Raw genomic sequence first — 23,091 nt, forward strand, 5'->3', positions numbered from 1 at the left:
ATAACGTCCCAAAAGTGCTTAAGTTACGTTAAACTTTTTTCAGTAGGAGATGTATAATAATCGCATAAACAACAGAAATAAACCTGCAAGTAGCAGTTTCTAACATTCTGAGGCATAACTCGAAATTTATTTTAATGAAAAGGGGTAAAAATGTTTATGTGCTTTCATTAACATACCCGCCCTGCCTATTCAGATTTATTTTCTGCATTTTAATGGAACTGTTAAGTATCCTTTTACCTACATTGTGCTCGTTTAAAAATTCACCTAAATCTAAATGAAGATTTTTTGGGGCGGAGCATATACCGACCACTAAATGTAAAACAAGAACCTTTTTGTTTTTACGAGTTACATAATTTGTTATTCGTTCTCCTTGGCAACCGTCCACAGCCACCTTCCACAAGACCTATAACAGTCGCCATCGTCCCTCAGAAAAACATGGGAACATGTTGCAAAATCTTGACCCAAAGCTTTCGGGGTGGATTTTATGAGAGGCTCAGCCGTATACTGTCTCAGACGCACTACGAAGCTAAGCTAGTTGGGAGTTAACATTTCACCAGGTAACCGGAGTGTCGGACCGTAGGAGTCAGACTCCTGCAGATTTTCCTTGAAAGCAGTGCAAATTACCACCATTTCAAATTGGAAGAGCTTTGAGGCAAGATTCACCAGCGCTTCACATAAGCGCTGCTTTCCCCTGTTCAGTCGAAATTTTTCAAGCTACCGAATTTCAACGAGAACGAACTAAACGTATTGAACAGGTGTGAAAGTGGCTACAATAGCGCACCCAACTTCGTGAGGAAATGCGCTCTTTTGTTGTAGGTGAATATCGCACTACGCTGAGGGCTAAACGTTACAGTACGTTTTTTTGTGAGCCTCGAATGTTGTCTGACATCTTACACCAGTCGAAAATTGGCATCTCGTGTGACATTTATTTGTTCATTTACGAAACACGTGTATCTTCTATGTAATCTGGCGCATAAGACGCGCTGGGAACTTAATGAGATCTGCAGTCATAAACAAAGTTAGCATTTATTAATATGCGCACATTTAATTATGCTATATTCGATATGTTTTTCAATACTAGAACCATCTATGGTAAAAAAATGTCATAGAAATGTCTTACGTTGGCATTGGAGTCTACGCATGCGCACGCCTGATCTTTGCAATATGCGATATGGTTGCCTTTACTAGAAGAAAGAGTCATTTTATCTACTACTCTTGCTCCTAATATGAAATTGAGCGTGTTTATTAAAGATCTTGATAATTGATCTAATTATCACACATTAAGTTGCTAGTTTCAACAATAGTGTTGCTGACAATTTTTTCTTTTTTTTCAGAATTAGGACGATACGAAACTGCTTACGCCTGCGAAGGGAAAACGCTAAAAATCGAGTGCAAAGATGGGGAATTAATCAAGCTAATACGGGCGAACTACGGACGATTTTCGATAACGATATGTAATGATCACGGGAATACCGACTGGAGTGTCAACTGCATGTCTCCAAAGTCGCTGAGGGTTTTACATAACAGGTAAATACGGATTTACATTTTAACTTACGTGTGATCTAATATATGTGCATATTTACTAATACCTCCCACATTTTCCGTCTCTCAAATTCAGATTTTAGTAACCCATTCAAAAATTAATCTATGTCAAGTTTGATCTCGCTCCGGAAAGGGCTCTTACTGGATGAATAAGTTGAATGCATAAGGTTTTAATGTACCGCTCTGAATATTTATCTTCAAAAACCATCAGATCCGTTGAAATACTGCTGTGCTTCTATACTTCGTAAATTTTAATCATTTTCATTTACACCTACGTACAACTTACTGTCAAATTTCTGCAAAAGCAAAGTCTGCAAGGCGAAATGCAACGAAAGTCAAGCTAACGAACTGTAAAGAAATGGGGACGCTTTAATTCTATGTGAGCTCCCAAATCTTACGGGTAAATGAATTTAAATGCAGCATACAATAGAGACCGTGCAATGCCGGGGAAGATATTTGGTTTGTTTCCTTGTTGCTCTAGAAAATTTGTTGATGACGGTTTTACGGATATTAAATTGCACTATATTTTCTCTGGGGTTGGGCTTCGCTACATACATAGATTGTAGGGGTGTGATACCACAGTTTTTCGGTATTTTGAAATTAAACAAAGATTAAAGTGGAAAATAAGATCAGTGTGTAATGAGAACATTGGCTTCAATTTGTGTGTCTGTCCGTGAAAATAATGTCTGGGACGTTTGTTTCAAATTTCGAAAAAAACTGAAATATCTCAAAAGTACACATTTAATTCAAATTTTTTGTAGATTAAAAGCAAATTGCTGTGGCTAACACAGATAATTTGGTTTAAATCGGAAATGGGAGTACAGACAGACAGACGATTCCTTTCGTCGAGATCTTTTGTAATATCATGAAGGTTATAAACATTTAACACCCCCCTCGCTCCACTGAGAGATTGGCCAAGACCGGTAGACCATACAATTTCGTACCGAAGAAGGATATACTAGGTGACTCGAGCTTCGAATGAACAACATTTAATAGTTCGGATGACGGAACTTACGGACAGAATTAGCAAATCCATTTTCTGGATCTGTCTTGTTCAAAATTTAGTGTAATCTATGTATTGTAGAAAGCTATACGGAAATATGTCGGGCGTTTTCCTCTTGTCTTTTGCAGGTGAAAATAAGAGAATGGCGGTGGGTAGGGAGGTGACGTGGCTAGGTACTCTGCGTTCTCCCCGTGTCCTGTTAAGAATTGTGCTACATGGTAGTGTACCTATAAGCGCCGTTTAACCGCCACCAGGTCGTCAGGTTCCCACCCCTTTAGGAGGCTAGGAAATCAGTCTTTTCCTGGACACAATTGATTGCCATTATTGCTTATTCCATATTTGTCAAAAACGTGGGGGCTCAGAGTCAAGTTGATCCCCGAGATTTGAGTCCAGACACCACCGTGTCCCATAAGATTATTTTCGAATATTTGACTTTCTTTTGCTTGATCGTTGTGAAAATGTAGTTGGGGTTTTTTTTAAGTATCGTTGGAATTTTATAAAATGAGAAAAACGCGAAAAGCAATTTTTTCGGCTCAAAAAAGCACCAGTATATCGATAGCCTCTTTTTTTTAGTCAATCTCATCGTATAGGTTGGTACAAATGCTTGGCATTTTAGGACTTCGCTACTTCCCACAAATTCCACCAAAAAATCCGTAGGGCCCTGCATTTCAATTCAACTGTTTTTCAGACCAACACAAATTAAAATGGGATCAGCACAATTTAGCACTATTTAAGAATTTTCATTACAGTATTTTATTAATTGGAGAGAAGGGGCTAACTTGATGGAGCTATACAGAAGCGCGTCGACAGTATTCCCTTATAGGGAAGGAAGGAAAGAATCCAACGTATTACGTGAGGGGTGGAGGGCGCCGCGGTTCAAGTTTGACGGAATCTGGTTTTACTGGGTAGATTTGAAGTTGGTCGCGTCACGAACCTAGAGAATTGCAGTACCTTTAAAAACGTGTAATTATTTGGGAAGGATTCAGGAGATTGGATCTTGGTTTTTTGATTTGTTGTCCAATTTTATACAAAAAATTGATATCTGAAGATTTTTGAACATGAAAATGACGAAATCAAAATTAGTTTTTGAATATTTGAAAAAAAATAAATCGTTTAATTCCAAATTATTGCAAGGTCCATAATACATTAGGAAAAATTGCTTCGCACATGAATATTAATTAATCTTAATTAAATTTGGGCATGCGCGAACGGTATTCGAATAAGATTTTTTCAGTCGTATGTAAGAACTATTCCACAATTTGTTTCTAAATACGTGATATTATTGAAATCGTGAACCTCTGGCCAGGAATTGGAAGAATTTAAAAAATAATGTTGCTATTGTCTTCTGGTTCATTTGCGTAATGTTCACACGTGACAATCGGACCAAATGGCAATTTGGTCTTGAAACTTGGCTTCTTCAGCATTTTTGAGTTCCTTTGACTATTTCGCCTAATTCGGGTTTTCTATATTTCTCAAATCCCTCGCCTTTCCCAAACTACTTGATTTCTTTGTTAATCTTTCTTTGATCATATTTACTTATCGGGGTTATTCAGTTTCGTCAAGTCTACCTTGTTTTTGGAACTATTTACTTTCGAAATCCGTGAACAATATGCGTATGCACCTCTTGAATTTTTTGGTATTCATCCCTGTGAGCGGGAAGGAAATTCACAGCAACCTCGAAGGGGTTTTTTTAATTAAATGCATTAGGGTATCGAAGCGATATTTCTCACACAAAAATTAATGATCTTGGCGATGTCTACACGGTGGTGTGAAGCCGTGATTGTCTACTAAATAGGGTCAGATGTATCTTTTCATAGATACCTACAGAATGAAATTTGACAGTTTGATTGTGCTTGGTCAAATGCAATAATAAGTACTTATTGGTGAAGCCTGTTTGGTGTTTGTACATGCTTCATCTGTATTTAGGCAGTCATATAGCATTAAAACAAAGAGAAGTAACTTAAAGAATTTTAAACACTGATTAATCAAAGCACAGCAGTTGCTGGTAAATCATTGGCATTCATGACAATACCGTTTTGTATTATACTGTTGGAAATTAAACTAAAATTTGCCGGACTTCACGGAAGTGAGTACCCATTAACTCTTTCATGGCCAAGGATATTTAGATTTAGTTGTGTGATAACCATAATTTTTGTCTTTTTTCTTTTTGTGACTACATAATTCACCTCCATCAAGTTAGCATTAACATTTCCTTGTTGCAAATTTTAATTGAAGCGTTGATTACACTTGCACAATACTAACTTGACAAACAAGTTCACATTGTTTTATACAGCGTTTACCAACTAAATTTAGGTAGTTTTATGAGACATTGAATCTTAAACGCAATTAGAACTTTGAGTTCCAAATTTGTGCATCAAACACCTTTCTGAATCTATTCTTGCTAAGGTGGTAAACCAAGTGAAAGACTTCGCACCAAATACCTTCAAATATTTGTACTTGTAGATAATGCTAACTTGATGGAAGTCCATCGAATACATGTTTTACTGTGTGTTAATTCTTGTTTCTGTCAGTTATGTGTATCATTGCTGTACATCATGGGAACAATCGCTTTGTGCAAAAGATTGGGCTTAAATTTTGCTTATATTTCAGCCAGTAACAGGAAGCAAGTGCATGAATTGTGTTTTTAACCATTTAAGTGCATGGAGAGGGGCTATTAGAGATAGACCCTACTATTTTACGTATTTCAGATGCCAATATCAAAGAAACTGCATTGTCCGCGTCAACAATGAAGTTTTTGAAGGTGATCCTTGTCCTGGCACAAAGAAATACATCGAAGCACATTATAGTTGTGTAGGTTAGTTAACTACGGATTAATTTGCCATTTTTTGTTCAATTAAAAATTTATAAAATCGGTAAGATACGCAAAATTGACAGAAATGGGAAAGCGCTACGTAATTTGTATTAATGCGAAAGTGCTTGTCCCAGGTGCAGTCAAGTGCAAAATTGTAGTATTCCTGCAAGCACTAACATGTTTGGTGACCCATGCCCCGGTACACTAAAATATTTAGAAGCCCACTACCAATGCCTTTCTGGTAAGTTACCTACATTTTTTTTTCAATAACGTCGGTGCACTGTCTGAATTAATGCGATGGTTGTGGCAGACCATGAAATGATTGGCAGATATTAATTGTAATAATTGATTGTCAAGTTTTTCTAGATTTCACCGACGACGACCAGACGTGGATAAAATCTCAAATTACGTACATTTTTAGTCGAATAACATGAATCTAAGGTGTCTAAGTACACATTGATTACCACGTGCCAGATGTGAACCTATAAATAACTGCTTTTCCACTTACTTTTTTTTACTATTTGTTGGTAGAGACGTCGCAGACGCACGAGTGCCTAAAGCGTCTTTTTCATACGAACGTAAATTTTTCGTTGTTTATTTGCGCATACGAAAATCGAACATTGAGACGTATGCGCATTTGAAATGAGTTTCCGATTTAATTTTATTGAAAATATGTTCACTTCAAAATTTTTTCCATATTTTAACAAATAAGCAGGGTTGGCAAACATCTGGGTTTTTGTATGCTTTGGGTGGGGTTTTGGGTATTTGTGTTGGGTTTTTGTGTTTTTCTTGGATATTTGGGTAATTTTTGGGTATTTGTCGAATTTTCGGAACTCTAACCTCAAATTATAGGAAAGTAACATTAATTTTGAAGTATTGCTCGATAAAGTAGAAAAGCTTGTAAAAATAATAAAAATGAGCCACTTTAAAAAAGAGAAAGAGTTGTTTTAGGTTTTTAATTATTATTTTTATTTTATTTTGTTCCTAATGAATAAGCCGTTTTGTATTTTTTATTTTAATGTAAATTTTTTTTGAAACTAGGAATAAGAATATAAAGACTGATCTATCAGTACCTGTCTGTGTTCTATGTTGTTTTTGTTTCTAATGAAAAAGCCGTTTCGTATTTTATATTTTAATGTAAAATGTTCTTGAAACTTAGGAATAAGAATGTAACACTGCTCTATCAGTAGGTACCTGTCTGTTTCCAAGGAAACTACATTATATTTTGTTGTTAAATGCTATATAAAAATTATCTCGATTTTGTCTCAAATTCTTTGGGCTTTTGTATGGGTTTTTGTGTTGGGTTTTTGTATAGGTCGTTGGGTGGGTTTTTGACACAAAAACCCTGTGGGTTTTTTTAATGGGTTTTTCGTTTTGCCAACCCTGCAAATAAGGCAGTTGGGACCTAGCAAACGAAAAACAATCTTTATACGTGGATGTGGTCTCAAATACTCAAACGAACTGGTATTTAGGCAGATATAAAGTGTTACTTCATTAATGTGCACTGTTTAGGAGAGAACAAGTAGGTAACAAAGTTCACATGTGACTTTTTTGAAAAAACATCATTCAGGCATGGGGCATTGTTATCCTTATGGATGAAATGCTCTCATCTGCTACTATACCAATGGAAGAAGTGCATTATTTAAAAAAAACTGTAAGAATAGGAAAAATAACAGATCCGTATTCGATCAATGTTATTCGACTCAAAATGGACAGTTTTAGGTGCTCAGCAACTTTTTTTAAATTTATTTCAGTGTATATGTGTCCTTAATGGAAAAATTATGATTAAGAAATTCAGATTTTGGAACTGTTGTAGGTGGAGAGATAAAACATTTCGGTTCCTAACCATCTACTCTTTTGAATATTATTATCAAAAGGTCTGCTATTTAAAATAGTTCTTCGGGCTGATTTTGGGTTCGTGGTTCATAATGAAGTAATACAGTGGTCGATCTCTAACAATGTCTTTCGTTCGATACGAAACACATTCTTATGTTTTTCTTTCTTTGGTTTTAAGTAACTTTAATTCCCCTACACTTACGACTCAAGGGTCTTTTCAACTTTATTTCGTCCCATCTGCGGACCGAGGAACCTTTTTATGAAAAGGAAATGTTAGAAGATATTATGAATATCTTCTAACATGGGTTGTTTTCGCACCTTCTCATCCTAATCTATAGGTAAAGCTCTCCGATAAAACTTTATCTATGTTCCATTTTTGAAACAAGAGATTTTTTCATTATGTCAGTTGTAATTTTTCCTACCGACTACAAATTTTGATGCCCACTTTTTAAGTTGTTCTATTAATTTGACTGCCTTCATTATTCGAATATTTTATAAATGCGATTTTTGCATTCAATTCCGTGAATGTTTGCAAATACCAAGGACTTCGAATCTGGAACGGAGGAGAGTGAATTTAGGCAAGGGAAATACGGAATTTAATACTTTTCTATTTTGCAAACTCTAATCCGGGCCTATATAGTCTATTCGAAATGATATCTTCTTTCATAAGACGAGGGATCAGATTTTGACTGGGCTCACTCTTTGAATTCTACCGACTGTAATCTATTTTCACTCGGTTTTCCAAGCACATCGTTTTTTTAGGCAAAAATGCTACGTAAACTTATATTATGGTACTGCCACAAATACGTATTGAGAAATATTTAATTACACAGCTTTCTTTGTTCTTAAAAACGCGTATCTAGACGAACATATTTTTTAATAGCGGCTACGACCACTACAACAAACCGACCGAGTCCACCATGGTTGATCACGTCGCAGCCTCCGGTATGGAGTACTGTCAAACCAACCGCAAGACCTCCACCTCCACTACCAAAAGTGTCACCGACTGTTTCGCCAAAGTCAACAGCAATAACTTCCTCCACTCAAACGACAACGGCATCACACAGCCCCCAACCTCTTCCAGTCGAACCGGTTTTAGATGATATTAATGTTAAAAGTAAAACCAGCGCCTTGCCTGACGAGATAACGACGATTCTGGTCACGGCAAGTACACCTAAGAAAGGTATTAGCATTTCTTTGCTTGGAGATACTATACCTTATATTATAGGTGATAATATGCCATCTTTCGACTATAATCCTATATCCAGCAATTATCCCCCACAAGTAAAGGATGTAGACAGTTTCAATTATTGTAGCCCTGTTACGATACGAAGCATTTATTGGAATTGGACGAGAGCTGGTGAGCTAATTATTCAACCGTGTCCGGGTGGCACCACGGGATTCGCTCGATGGAGATGTGCGTCTTCTGAAAGTGACACCGCTTGGTCCCCTCAAACGCCAGATTTAAGCGAATGCAGATCGGTTTGGTTAACTAGCTTAGAACAACGGTTGCTTATGGGACGAGATCCGCTCACGTCAATTATTAGCGATTTAGCTCAGGTTACTAGCAGCAAAACTCTGTATGGTGGAGATATGATGATAACGACAAAGATTATACAAAATATGGCGCATAAAATGTCAATGGACATACAGACGTTCCCAGATCCGAGGCAAAGAGAGGCTATTGTTACAGAAATGCTAAATGATGTGGTTAGGACCGGTAGTAATTTGCTGGATAGCTCTCAACATCCGTCGTGGAGAGATCTAAGTCACAAGGAGCAAATGCGCGTAGCTACATCTTTACTTATTGGATTAGAAGAAAATGCTTTTTTACTTGCCGACACAGTTATAAGGGAAAAGACTGTGGACCAAATTGTCAAAAATATAAGTAAGTAGACTATATTAGTGGTCGCGACAAAAGGTCAGGCGAGAATGTGAATGGGGCGCGGCGTGTTAAATTTTCTAGTTATTCAAGATTAGTAACACACCAGGGCTTTCTGGAAAATCCCGATTTTCGTCTCCCGATTTAACCTAAACCATTGAATAAAAATTATTCAATGCCTAAAGGTCCTATCCATACTGTTAAGAAGAGTTTTAATCCGAATATGCAGTTATGGTGCACGGTTCGCCGACTTTCTAAACCATCTCCTTTAAATAAAAACGACTAATTTTCCTTCTCCTCAACTACGTAACGTAGTTGCCGTTTGTTCACCACATATAAAGGTCGAGTACCTACGGCTATTTCTGAGCCAAAGGTTTCCTTTGAACATCATTAATTTGTGTGTTCCTAAGATGATTTTAAGAAGTGGAATCGCCCAGATGTTGGATGAGGGGGTGGGTGGCGGAAGATTTTCAGCCTCGAGATTAATAACTGTTTAAGTTTAGGTACCAAGTCAAGTTTGGTATCATTTTCAACTAAATAAAAGATGTGGAACTCAATTCTGGAATAAAAATTGCATCAATCTATAAAAGGCTGCAACCGCTGTGTAATAACTCGTATCATTGGTGATACCGGTGAATTGCGCCTCGAATTGGTGACAACGTTGGGGTCGAAGGAATTCTGGGAATCATTTGGCATCTTGGAAATGGTTTCCGTGTCGATCGTCGGTTAGCTGGCTGAAACCGGGAACGTGGTTCTCTCTCCGTTTTTACCAATGAGAGTGCAGCACATTTTAGTTTTCTGCCAGACGTGCATTCGGTGCGTCGGCGTCGTCGCTACATTGACATTAGGTACATTTTTTAATGAACGAATAATAAGGCTCTCTAAAGCAACTATTCTTTCAACATTCGTAATTCATTATAAGCCATGGAATTTTTCCTTGTGAAATAGGGAATTAAAAAAAAAGATTTTAATTTGTAGGTTTTTACTTCGGATACAATAAATGAATTCGGCATCCCCAATTTAGCTATACGAAAACGATACCAAACTTGGTCTAGTAGCTTAACTGGTGTAGATATCACGTTAAAGTTGAGAGAGTTGGCTCCACTTCTTAAATTCATCCTTGCGTCCTAAGGACCAATCCTGCCAAAGGAAATTCTTGGTTCCCGAAACGCCGTATTTCATCTGTACTAAGTAAAAAAATTCCTGTAAAAAGCCATAAAAAAAATTGTGAAGCGACAATTTTTCGTTTCCCCTTTATGTGCCTTGTCGTCGCGTGTCCTTTTGTCGTATGGTTCTCAAATCTGTTTGCCTCTTTGTAATAATTATGTTTCCAGTGCTATCAGTGAGAGTTTTGGAAACACGAAACGTCCACATCGAAAGATTCCCATCTGACAACAAATGGAGCTCAAGTAATGATTCCATCGAGTTGCCGCGTGGCGCTCTGTTGGAGAACAGCGAAGGGGGATTCGTGCGACTTGTCTTCGTTGCTTTTGATAGACTGGAAGAAATATTGCAATGGCAACCAGATTCGTTTGACGATAACTTTAATAAGAACGTCAGTAGAATGCTGAATAGTAAAGTGATATCGGCGAGTTTGGGAAAAGGTCGTCACATTCAATTGTATGAACCAGTACGACTAACTTTAAAGCATTTGAAAGTGGAGAATGTCAGCAATCCGTCGTGCGTGTTTTGGGATTATACGACCAGTACATGGTCGGAGGAAGGATGCCATGTTTACTATACGAATGAGACGCACACCATCTGCGAATGTGATCATCTTACTAATTTCGCCATTCTTATGGACGTTCATTCCACCTATCTTCCAGCAGGACATCAGATAGCTTTGCAGATTATCACATACGTCGGTTGCATAATTTCAGTAGTGTGTCTTGTACTGGCAATTATAACTTTTCAGTTATTTCGTGGACTTAAAGTAGGGTTAATAAGTTGTGGTGTTTTTTTAATCATGTCCTTTACAGAGTGATCGTACTACAATACACTGCAATCTGTGCGTTTGTTTGCTGATAGCAGAGCTCTTGTTTTTAGTAGGTATCGATCAGACTGATAATAGACTAGGTTGCGGTTTTATTGCCGCATTTCTTCATTACTTTTTCTTATGTGCGTTTGTATGGATGTTCTTTGAAGGTAACTATTGCCAGAGCTTAAGGCTTCAGTACTTACAAGATTGTTTTTAGGCTTCCAGTTGTATGTTATGTTAATAGAAGTATTTGAATCTGAAAAATCAAGATTGCGTTGGTATTATTTTATTGCCTACGGTCTTCCTTTACTCATTGTTAGTATATCGGGAGCTGTTTTTCCAACAGGTTATGGAACATCTCGATACTGTTGGCTACGAGCCGACAATTATTTTATTTATAGTTTTGTTGGACCAGTTATAGTAGTTATTATAGTATGTACTGAAATGTCTCAAATTGGTTTATTTAATTTCTGTGTTGCAGTTAAATTTAGTTTTCTTAAGTATGGCGATTGTGATGATGTGTAGGCATTCAAATGCATCCGTTTCTATGAAGAATAAGGAACATTCGAGGCTCGCCAGTGTCAGGTAATATTCTCATAATACAGTATCAATAAACAGTTTGGGTGTGGTGTTTGCACATTGATGAGCATGCAACATTTTCTTGTTCTTTATCTAATTATCCAAGTTTAATTTATAATCACTGTAGTTTTTAAAACAAATTTGAATGATGTTCTTAAACAGAGTATGACACTTTGATGTAATCTTGTTATCTAATGTAATTTCTTCTTTCTTGCATGGCGATCTTATCCTCTGGTAGTGGAAAGGAAGAAAATGCACTACAAACCAAATTTCAAGCTCACTTGTAAGAGAATTTTTGTTAACGTTCTAGCTCTTGTTTGTTTTATATGTTTGTATTGTGTTGCTTGTTCAGTATTGTGGTAACATTTGTCTCATTCAATTGGTACAATAATTAGTTCTGTCGTATACATATATCCTAATTCACAAAATTTATTTTTTGGAAAATTTTGGTATTCGTCCTCATTCAATGGTTGGAAAAAACAATGTGATCCATTACTTAACTCACACAGTTGCCATTTCATCTACTTCAATTAATTATCTGCAAATGATGTGGTACACATCCAATCAATTCAGGGTATGTTGTACAGTTTGGCTATTTGATATGAAAAGACCTTTTCATAAACGGTAACACTTTGAAGTAACTTTATATTTAAATACTATATCTAAATTTACTTACACATTATATATACGTCTTTTTTTTGTATTCTACACATATTATTAATTATTATTATTATTATTATGGTCGGTGTTTCTTGTGAGAACTCAGGTCTAGCCTGGTTAACTAATCGCACGGATAAAAATCAAGTAACGATTAGTGTCTGTGTCTGTGTCTGGTGAAGTTAATGTAGGGTCCTTAAAAAAAAAAAAAAAAAAAAAAAAAAAAAAAAATCGCACACGTACATTGGACATCTAGGGATAGCATGCAATTCGTACTTACCAACGCCAACGCTATCAGGAAAGAGGAAAACAAAACAAAACAAAACAAAAATCATTATAATAATTCCTGTAATTTTATTAAATGGAGTTTATTGTGTAAGTGTTTCTTTGGCTTTGCGTTTGGGTTGAATACGAGTGGGTTGTGACAACGCGGTGCGTTTCTGTGAAGAAGGAGTTCTGTGTTTTTTAATTGTATTTATGGTGTTTATTTGTTCCTGAGGTCGTATTTGTGAGGTTGCTTGGGTTTTTGGTGGAGATATTGCAGTATTTTGTGAGCCTGTGGTGCTGTTAAGGTTTTTGCGCTTCGGTTGTATACGAGTGGGTTGTTTCTGAGAAGAAGGAGTATTGTGTTTTTTAACTGTGCTAGGGCGTGTAACTTTATTGGATGGACCTGTCTTTGTAGTACATGTTGCGTTACTTGTATTTATGGTGTTTCTTTGTTCTTGAGGTTGTATTTGTGAGGTTGCTTGGGTTTTTGGTGGAGATATTATAGTATGTTGTGAGCATGTAGTTCTGTTAAGGTTTTTGCGTTGCGGTTGAATACGAGTGGGTTGTGATAATGTGGTGTGTTTCTGTGAAGAAGGAGTTATGTGTTTTTTAACTGTGCTAGGGCGTGTAACTTTATTGGGTGGACCTGTCTTTGTAGTGCATGTTGCGTTACTTATATTTATGGTGTTTCTTTGTTCTTGAGGTTGTATTTGTGAGGTTGCTTGGGTTATTGGTGGAGGCATTACAGTATTTTGTGAGCCTGTAGTGCTTTTAAGGTTGTTGCGTTTCGGTTGAATACGAGTGAGTTGTTTCTGAGAAAAAGGAGTATTGTGTTTTTTAACTGTGCTAAGACGTGTAATTTTATTGGGTGGACCTGTTTTTGTAGTGCATGTTGCGTTACTTGTATTTATTGTGTTTCTTTGTTCTTGAGGTTGTATTTGTGTTGTGGCTTGGGTTATTGGTGGAGACATTACAGTATTTTGTGAGCCTGTAGTGCTGTTAAGGTTGTTGCGTTTGGGTTGAGTACGAGTGGGTTGTGATAACGTGGTGTGTTTCTGAGAAGAAAGAGTATTGTGTTTGTTAGCTGTGCTAGGCCGTGTAACTTTATTGAGTGAGGGCGTCTTTGTAGGGCATGTTGCGTTACTTGTATTTATTGCGTTTGTTTGTTCAGGAAGTTGTGTTTGTGTGGTTGGTTGAGTTAAGTTTGGAAATATTACAGTATGTTGTGTGTCATGTTGTGAGTCTAAAGTGCTGTTTAGGCTTTTGCGTTTGGGTTGAATACTAATGGGTGGTGATAATGTGGTTTGCTTCAGAGGTGAATCTCTGATTGTAGTATATGTTGTATCATTTGTTGTACTTGTTTGTTCGGTAAGTTGTATTTGTGTGTTTGTTTGGGTTAGAGGTGGAGATATTACAGTATGTTGTGTACCGTGTTGTGAGCGAGTACTGTTGTTTACATGTATACGTTGTGGATCATTTGTGTATGTAGTATCTTGTGTTATGTTTAGAAATTTACGAACAATATGGCATGTGTTGATAATGACTGCTTTTTGTAAATGTTTGTATGTGTTTTTGTCTAAACCTAATAGTTGTAAATTGTGGTGTATTGTCTTTGGTATAACTCCGGTAGCACTAAGAATAATGGGAACTATAACAGTAGATTTCATTCTCCATTGCGTCTTAAGCTCGATAGCTATATCGGTGTATTTGCGGTGTTTTTCTGCATGTGTTTTAGTTAAGTTGTTAGTGTTGGGGATGGCAATGTCTATAATACAAATGGATTTTTGTGTTTTATCTATAAGTGTAATGTCTGGTCTATTATTGTGGATAGTTTTGTCTGTGAGTAGTGTCCTGTCCCAATATAATTTGTGTGTGTTGTTTTCGAGTATGATCTGTGGCGTGTATTTGTAGTATGGTGTCTTATCTGTTATGAGATTGTGTTTAAGTGCTAATTTTTGATGTATGATTTTAGCTACCTGATCGTGTCGATGTTTGTATTCAGTTTGTGCAAGTCGTGTGCATGCCGATATTATATGTTGGATTGTTTCTGATGTTTGTGAACAAAGTCGACAAGAATCATATTATTATCGGTGTTTCTTGTGAGAACTCAGGTCTAGCCTGGTTAACTAATCGCACGGATTAAAATCAAGTAACGATTAGTGTCTGTGTCTGGTGAAGTTATGTAGGGTCATTAAAAAAAAAAAAAAAAATCACACACGTACATTGGACATCTAGGGATAATGTAATTCGTACTTACCAACATACCTATTGATGGGCACAATAGCCAACGCTATCAGGAAAGAGGAAAACAAAACAAAACAAAAAATCATTATAATAATTCCTGTAATTTTATTAAATAGAGTTTATTGTGTAAGTGTTTCTTTGGCTTTGCGTTTGGGTTGAATACGAGTGGGTTGTGATAACGTGGTGTGCTTCTGTGAAGAAGGAGTTTTGTATTTTTTAATTGTATTTATGGTGTTTCTTTGTTCCTGAGGTCGTATTTGTGAGGTTGCTTGGGTTTTTGGTGGAGATATTGCAGTATTTTGTGAGCCTGTGTTAAGGTTTTTGTGTTTCGGTTGTATACGAGTGGGTTGTTTCTGAGAAGAAGGAGTATTGTGTTTTTTAACTGTGCTAGGGCGTGTAACTTTATTGGATGGACCTGTCTTTGTAGTACATGTTGCGTTTCTTGTGTTTATGGTGTTTCTTTGCTCTTGAGGTTGTATTTGTGAGGTTGCTTGGGTTATTGATGGAGATATTACAGTATTTTGTGAGCTAGTAGTGCTGTATAGGTTTCTGCGTTTGGGTTGAATTATTATTATTATTATTATTATTAAATAACTATTTTATTAGTTAAATATCAAACGTATGATTAAAAAATTAGAAACTGGGACGATTGAAATGAAGGAAAAAGTGAAGTAAGTGCAAAACTGGTATCAAACTTAAATTCAGTGAGCCAATTGCGTGGTTGGGAGGGGGAATCTAATTTATATAAGTTAAAATTCAGTTTCTTGATAATGGAGAATATTCATGGGTTCCTTAAGCTTATCTTTCTGTCCACCCATCTCTTTCAAAGGTCAACAATTTTGATGCAGGCAAACCACTATACTTATCTTACTAAAAGGGGGAAGCCCGTAAAGGTTGAGCCTTGTGCTACACGTTTGCTCTCCACATCCCTGATTACAAGAATACATCAATACCAAAAGCACATAAAGCGATCCTGTGTGAGTTAATTAATTGAATCGCCATAATTATGGGAAATTTACTAAAGATCACTAAGTATGTATTTTCCCCATATTGCATTTGAATTGTTGATAAAATAAATCAATTATTTTCATCACTATGCTATTTACTCCCTGTCATTTAATCATGGAAAATCTTAAAAATTCATGCAAGCATGTGTTGCAATCCTGGAAAATGGGGCGCGACCTGCTCAACAAGAAGTTAAAAAAACCACTAAAAATATTACAGGTTACAAACAATTACAACGTTTGTTCTTCTTGGTATTATGTATACAAAGCCAAAAAGAGCTCTAATGGCAACAAAATGGAAATGTGGCGCCATGACGTCAAGAAATTCTGATGGCTCTAAGTACCTAGAGTTGGTTTGATCCAAGTAAAGTAGAGTAGCAGCGCCAAGGGGAGCAGGGTGACCCCTAAAAGGTTGCACTAAGCTCCCATTGGCAGAAACATCTTATAAGTTACTTGTGCTCGTGCAAGCCCTACTCTCTTTAACAGTACACTGCAGAACCACCATCATCTTGCAGCTCTTCTGCTTTGCTTAGCGCCATCAGAAGCTTTAGTGTATTTTTTTGGCGTCGCTGTATTTATCATCAGATTGTAATGTAATTGTAAGACAACCTATATCAATGTCGATGTCGTATATAATATATCACTGGAACAACAGTTGTGCATTTCTGCAGTGAATATTTTTTTACTCTTTTGTTAGTTAGGATGTAGTAGAAGTGTTTTTTTGGAACACCATTTTCCGAAATGTTATTTGCGATGCTATTATATATTCCATACTTGTGCCAGTTTTTTAAGAAAATGAAGAAATTTACTGCAATTTTTCATACACAAACTCCCTTTTGTACTATACAGCTTACTTTGTAATTTTCTGATGCAGGATTCTTGATTTTTAATTGAAATTTTATTTTCAGGTCATGGTTGAGAGGAGCCATCATTTTAGTATTTTTATTAGGATTAACCTGGACTTTTGGATTTTTATATCTGGATAGGGAATCTGTAGCAATGGCCTACATATTTTCGGTCTTAAATTCTCTACAAGGCTTTTTTATTTTTATATTTCATTACGTCCAAAATGAGAAGGTAAGATGTTGTACGTTAACGCAAACGTCGATACTTTTATGAATTGGAATTAAAGTTGCTTTGAAAGGTATCTGATCTAAGTGTAAAAAGTGATACTAGTAGTTGCTAACACGGAAATAATTATGATTCTTTGTTACTATGTTGAAAAATTCTGTAACGAAAAGCAAAAATAAATAGTTAATGAATTCCCTGAGATTGTCTCATTTGTTATTTTTCGTTATATTTTGTCGATTTGAGTTGCGATTTCAATGCTACTGCACTCTTTGGTTTGCTGCTTGTCTCAGGGAATGAGTTAGTTATTTGAGTTTGTTCTATTTGGTTGCCGCACAGTTTTTATTTTTATCTCCTTCAGGTCCGTAAAGAATATCGAAAATTCATCCGACGGCATTCTTGGTTGCCGAAATGCTTACGCTGCTCTAAAATGAATACTGGAGCAGGAAGTAGTAGTGGCAGTACTGGTCTGGGAAAAGAGCGCCGTGCTAGTCTATATATTGGTTCAAATGGCAATCCCTCTGCTCCCAATTCACATTCCACAGACAATTCGGTGTTATCACCACATGGAACTAGTGTGGGTACCAACAGTATAGTCATCTCCAATAACCTTAATAATGCACGTCCTACTGCGCTGATTCAAGTTCTTGCCAGAACTGATCTCAACAATGTTAGTACCACCACTACCAACCACAACCGACTGCACAATGTAGCGCAACAAGGTATAGCAATAGAAAAATGCTTCACGCAGCTCTGTTCCTAGGTTTAACTACTGCCACCTTGATTATTCCTCTTAATAGCAAAGTATGCCTTCTGCACAAATAAATCGAAATTTAATACTATCAGATTATTACGCAATTTAAGCACACGAGATGTATTTCTGAGCTGCTTACTAACTTGCCACGTGGTGCTGTGGTGGTGCGTGCATTGCGTACCTCCTTCTGCATGCTCCTTTTTAGTTCTGATTTGGATATGGCTAACATTTTGCGCTTGCCGCTTATAACTAACAGTACGGTGAAGGTGCATTCTGTTGCAGTTGCAGCGAGGTTGGAGCTCTCGGAGCTGCAACAGTATGAATCGCGTGGGCAAATCTCCTGTACCTACATCAACTTCGACAGGCATGGCTACTACTCTTTGTCACACTCACCGCCCCAGTTCAACCACCCCTCCACCGGTTCTCGAACCGCCCAATACATCCACCCTGCCGTATATTCGCAATTTTTACAAAATATCGACTCATAATCCTAACTTGCCTAAGTCTGCTTCCACATGGGGTCCTTTGAATAAACCTTTACATTGGAAGGTGCGTAGCTCTTACCTGCATGCGACCAAATGCACAATATTTTTTAGTCTTAACATCAATTTGGGGAATGTTATTTACGCTTGTAGTAGTTGTGAATTACTTAAATGTAACAAGGTGATTTGAAGAAGTTAAATAGAGTGCTTTTGTTTATCCTCCTCCACATATAACATGTAACAAAAAGTAGGTGATCTAAGCAACTCTTTTTACATTCTAATAATCAAATTAGTTTTAGTATGGACCAAAGGTACAAAATAAATAAGAGACTTTCTTCAAAAAACGAAAAGAAATATGATACTTTCAAAATTTAGCAAATGGGGATCTCTCAAATTAGAAATTTTGAGGTTTTTTGAAAGTTTCACAAATGCATTTGATTGTTAAAAGCTTGCAGTGTTAAATATGACTATTGTAGGTGTAGATCTGTTGCACTTGTACTTTAAAGGGATAGCTATGTGCACGTAAATAAATAAAAAAAATGATAACTTTGGATGTAACTGACAATTTTGTATGAATGTAAATTTTTAATTTGCAATTAATTGGGAGTGGATCCCCGCATTCGCTTAATTTCAGTTTGGCGCCAAATGATGCCAGTTTTTAGTGATGTCTTTGAATATTTGTGACCAAAATTACCAAATTAGATTTCTTTGCATCAAATTTACTATGAGCCCTTGCAAATTGAGTTCCTAAATAATAATTGCGATATAAACAATATACTGCAGTTAAGAATTCAATATCCGTTTTGTCTTCCTAGGAGAAAAGTAGAACCTGAGCTAAAAACTACAGCATGGTTCTGTCAAAATATTCACCCTGTGTTTTCCATACCATACCAGTTTTCTTCGGGATCATTATGCTAGTTCCCTTTATATGAAAGCCTCTGAATCTCTTATATGGGAAATTCTTAACTCCCAAACGACCAAGACCAAAGAAATCTGAGCCGTCGCTTAGGGATTAAGAAGGCGAGTGCAGAAATCGCCTTTTCATGGGTAACTCTATTTGAACTCAACGCGTAAACTTGAGGGATGCTACTTTTCAGTAAACTTCATGCCCAAACGTACCGTTTTTGTACTCCCGTAGGTCTTTTGCCAAGTCCCCTTTCTTTATTAAAACAAAACGCGATCCCGTGATTCGTTATTGAGTCAGCAAGAGAACTAAATTTATCCCTATAACTTGTGGCTTAAGGTTTAGGAAAAAATTTAATAGCGAGGACGCTGGTATTGGAATTTTGCTACAGAGAAACTCAAGTCTGTTTCCTAGGTGTATTGTAGTGCAACTGAGTTTTTGTTTTAATTTTTTTAACATTGTTTTAACATTTCATCCCTTAATCCACGCTAGTAAAATGTGCGCAGATTGCTACATTTTCTTAACTTAATCGTTTCTTTTTGTAAACTTAGCAGGAGTGATTTAGTACAACTGAGGGTTGCCTGTTGCGGTTGATATTAAATCTATACGTTTCAACCCTTAATCAAAATAAGCCAATTTCTGCATGCCATTTTTCCTAAATGCAAAGGGGCAGTTTAGTTCAACTGAGTAGTGTCCTTGCTTTACTTTTCCAAATATTGCTATTGATGCTAAATCTACATCCTTCATCCCTTAAACAAAGCCAATAAAATTTGTGCACCGCATTTTATACTTTCTGAAATACTAAATGTAGCTGGGCCGGTTTAGTCCAACTGAGGGGTGCTTGTGGGTTAATTTTGTAAACATTGCGTGTCCAACAAAATGTGGGTACAACTGGGGGGAGTGACTTTGCTATAATTGATATTTGCTATGTTTAGGGGACCGAAGTGCCTTTTAGCAGAAAGAATATCATTTGTAAAGTCTTAAATTTTTATTTGGTGATGGAGCAAAGTTACAATTCAAACCCATTAAAGAACTGATGACATGTAGTCTCGTTCATTAGCCTTTTTCCTATATCCATATAGTCCTTTTTAGTTGGTTACATGTGAAGAGATACTAACGGCGCAAAACAACTCGGAGATCCACGCATGCGCTTTGTTTAGCGAATTAAAATGTACCTACCTTCTTTTTTGCTTTTAAATTCTTCACTCTAACAAAATCTCTTATTTATCTTGTGTGTTTTGGTATTTTTTCTTTATCTTGAATATCTATAGGTACGGTTGAGTAATACAGATTTGTTTTACAGAACATTTCTTTTAAGTCTTGTAGCAGAGACTCTGGCCATGGGGGATCTGAGCAAGAAGATTCTCCAAGACTGCACACGGTTATATTGGATACGCGTCTAAATAATTGTAAAGATATGCGCCGTCAGTCGTACGTATCGGCCGAATTGAACAACGCGCTCAGCAATAATTTACATCAAGTCGATTTTGACAACTACGCCGACTCTGTACCGCACCAAAAACATTTACAATTACCTCAAAATCTGCAACCAAACATAATGCGTAAGAAGAATGGAAATTTTCTACGATCTGCGAGTCCCTGGAACCACACCTACACTGAAATACAGAACGGAAGAATGCGCGGTTTAGTACCCGAAGATGATCCGGTCTATGAAGAGATTGAACGCAATGAAATACAAGTGTCAGATATGAGTGATGAAGATGGAAAGCGTCAAAGTGATATGAGTCGTCAGTCATCGCGTTCTTACGGAGATCATCGGCCTTTAATTCCATATAGTCCGGCAACAGATAGAAGTATTCATTCATGTTTGGAAGCAGTGACGAAACATCGCCTTAAGGAACCAAATCGCTACACAACAGATATAGAAGATTATCGTATGTCAAGACAGCATCTATACAGAGGTGATGCGGCACGATCATTGGCTGCAGTACTAGACGGTGAAACTGTCATCTGTCACCTTGAGCCGCCCGAAATGTATCCACATGATCCTTATTCCTCCCGAACTCTAGTTTTACCGCAGTATAGTGAGAGTTAGGAAACTGCCATTTGCAAGTGTATATCTGTGATTATAGCATGATCAGATCTTTGATCATATTAGTTAAGTAAGCTCAGTTCGCATGAATGATGGAAAAGTGATAATTTTGTACTAGTGAACTATTTTAATATTTATAAAAATATAAATGCCTCTTTTATATGTGAGTTTTTGAGCCATAATAAGTAAATAAGTAATAAATTATTACAGTTATAGCCAAATTTGTACTTTATGCTTTATTCAATTCATTGCTCATTCATTTACCGTATTGTAAATAGGGTGAACACATTTCAATTCATTTCGTCACTATTCAAATGTAATGTCTTGATGTTAACGCAATTTATATTTCTTGTCACTAATCAAACCCGGTAAGGATTGACACGTTTTTGAAATTTATTTTTGTTATAGAATGTACGTCGATTCTTATCGGACGACAAATTGATTTATTATCTTAAGCCATACTGCAAGAAGCACAATATATGTACATAAAAATTGACAGAAACTGTTAATGGTTAGTATTAGTTATTTACAGATTAGTAGTGTTCACTAGCTCTACCCATTTATTGTTTGAATGTGTCCCACCCAAGCATATAAAAAATGATGTTAATAGTATTGAATTGATGTTACCGTTGCAGTTTTTAATTAACATTCTAAATTCTAGGTTTTATTGACAATACTGCATTACACCTAATTGGAGTTACACACGTTGTTAATTATTTTGTGCCCTCAAGATGTGTATATATTGTATAGTGCTTTGTACATGTTGATTAATTGTTTAAGTTGGTGCACACGTTATTTATGCCATAAGATTTATATATTATGACATAAATAAACGACGACCCATTTTAAAATGTAAGAAATATAAAATGAATCATAAGTCTGACCAATAAAATTGATTTTCTTTTTAAGAAAAACAATGTGATTTATTATAAAATAATGTAAAGCAATTGTTGAAGATTTCACACAATCAGTTCCAGTAAATGTATGTTTTAAGGCGTCTTGTTTGCACGTACAGAACAAATTGCAAAATGCAGGCGATGATTATCCATGAAACTGGTACTAATTCAATGTAGGAAAAGCCCATAAGTAATTTATGTACCTATGTTTGTTTCATGTTGTCACCTGTATCCATATATACACCATAAAAATAGTACCTGTTTCGTGTTTATTTGTCGTACCATGTCCAACCATTTAGTAGTGCTGTGTCAAAATAGTCCCACCAAAACTAGCACATAGCTCGGTTGGCTAGTGAAGTGAATGGAAATCTTTGGGGATATTTATGTGCTAATTTGAGGTCTTTGTCAACCCTTTCTGTTTAGCATGCCTATTAATGGTAGTTGTTAACCGTCAACACTTTTTGTAATTTCTCTGTGTTGTGAAGAATAATAAAATTTTACTTCCTTATGTAATACCCAAACCTGCTCGAACAAGTCCGAGAGTTCAAAAGTACTGATGTTAAACAGTCGACGTGATCAAATAAATATGTTTATAAAGAACTTTAATGTGTGTTAATAAAGAACATACACAAGTTACTTCATATTTAATGTAAAAACTGTCATTTGCAGCAGTGTTACCTATATTTTCGACAACATTGTTTTAAATGGTTGGAGATGGTAGATTCATTCTACAGACGTAAAGTGAGCTAATGAGACATTTTGCATTTGTCGCTGTAAGGACGTCATTCATGCACAAGTGGTCTGTTGCTCTCTTCCACCCCTTCAGCTGGCCCTGTAAGGACATTAGCAATTGATTGTGTGAGCATCACTACTTAATTTGGGCAAAAAATACCCTAAATACTAGTATTATTTGTGAGGAATCACAAATTCAAATACAACAAGCCTAAGAGGTCTCCATTATGGCTGTGTGGTAGATCTGCATATAGCGTTAATGTATGCAAAACATTTAGGCATGATTCGCCAATAGTGAGAAGTGCCCCTTAGATTTTGTCTAGAATACCCCACAGAGCAAGAGAATGGTAATGTACTGTACTGTGGTTAGGTATAATTAAAGCAACACTGTATTTTTA

The 23,091-nt window shown here is 36.4% G+C and overlaps 1 protein-coding gene across 1 annotated transcript; it reads left to right on the plus strand.

Moving 5' to 3' along the window:
• Window positions 1-1,064: 1,064 nt before the first annotated feature.
• Window positions 1,065-23,091, plus strand: LOC116165736 (latrophilin Cirl). The gene is made up of 14 exons (XM_031480400.1): window positions 1,065-1,092; window positions 1,335-1,527; window positions 5,492-5,598; window positions 8,077-8,376; window positions 8,422-9,081; window positions 10,410-11,008; window positions 11,055-11,220; window positions 11,271-11,485; window positions 11,535-11,638; window positions 11,871-11,915; window positions 16,713-16,881; window positions 17,234-17,449; window positions 17,909-18,175; window positions 20,316-23,091. Exons 1-14 carry the CDS (start codon window positions 1,065-1,067, stop codon window positions 21,066-21,068), a joined length of 3,822 nt encoding a protein of 1,273 aa, XP_031336260.1. The 3' UTR covers window positions 21,069-23,091.

Source organism: Photinus pyralis, unplaced genomic scaffold (genome assembly GCF_008802855.1).
Source record: "Photinus pyralis isolate 1611_PpyrPB1 unplaced genomic scaffold, Ppyr1.3 Ppyr1.4_LG3a, whole genome shotgun sequence".
In the NCBI taxonomy this organism is placed as follows: Eukaryota; Metazoa; Arthropoda; class Insecta; order Coleoptera; family Lampyridae; genus Photinus; species Photinus pyralis.

What these genes read in the sequence shown, in the direction of transcription:
- LOC116165736 (XM_031480400.1), top strand. Translation starts at nt 1,065, where the DNA reads ATGTTTTTCAATACTAGAACCATCTATG. An exon ending in GGCAAGTACACCTAAGAAAG is followed by an intron (nt 8,377 to 8,421) that starts GTATTAGCATTT and finishes CTTATATTATAG; the next exon opens with GTGATAATATGCCATCTTTC. An exon ending in ATTACGTCCAAAATGAGAAG is followed by an intron (nt 16,882 to 17,233) that starts GTAAGATGTTGT and finishes TATCTCCTTCAG; the next exon opens with GTCCGTAAAGAATATCGAAA.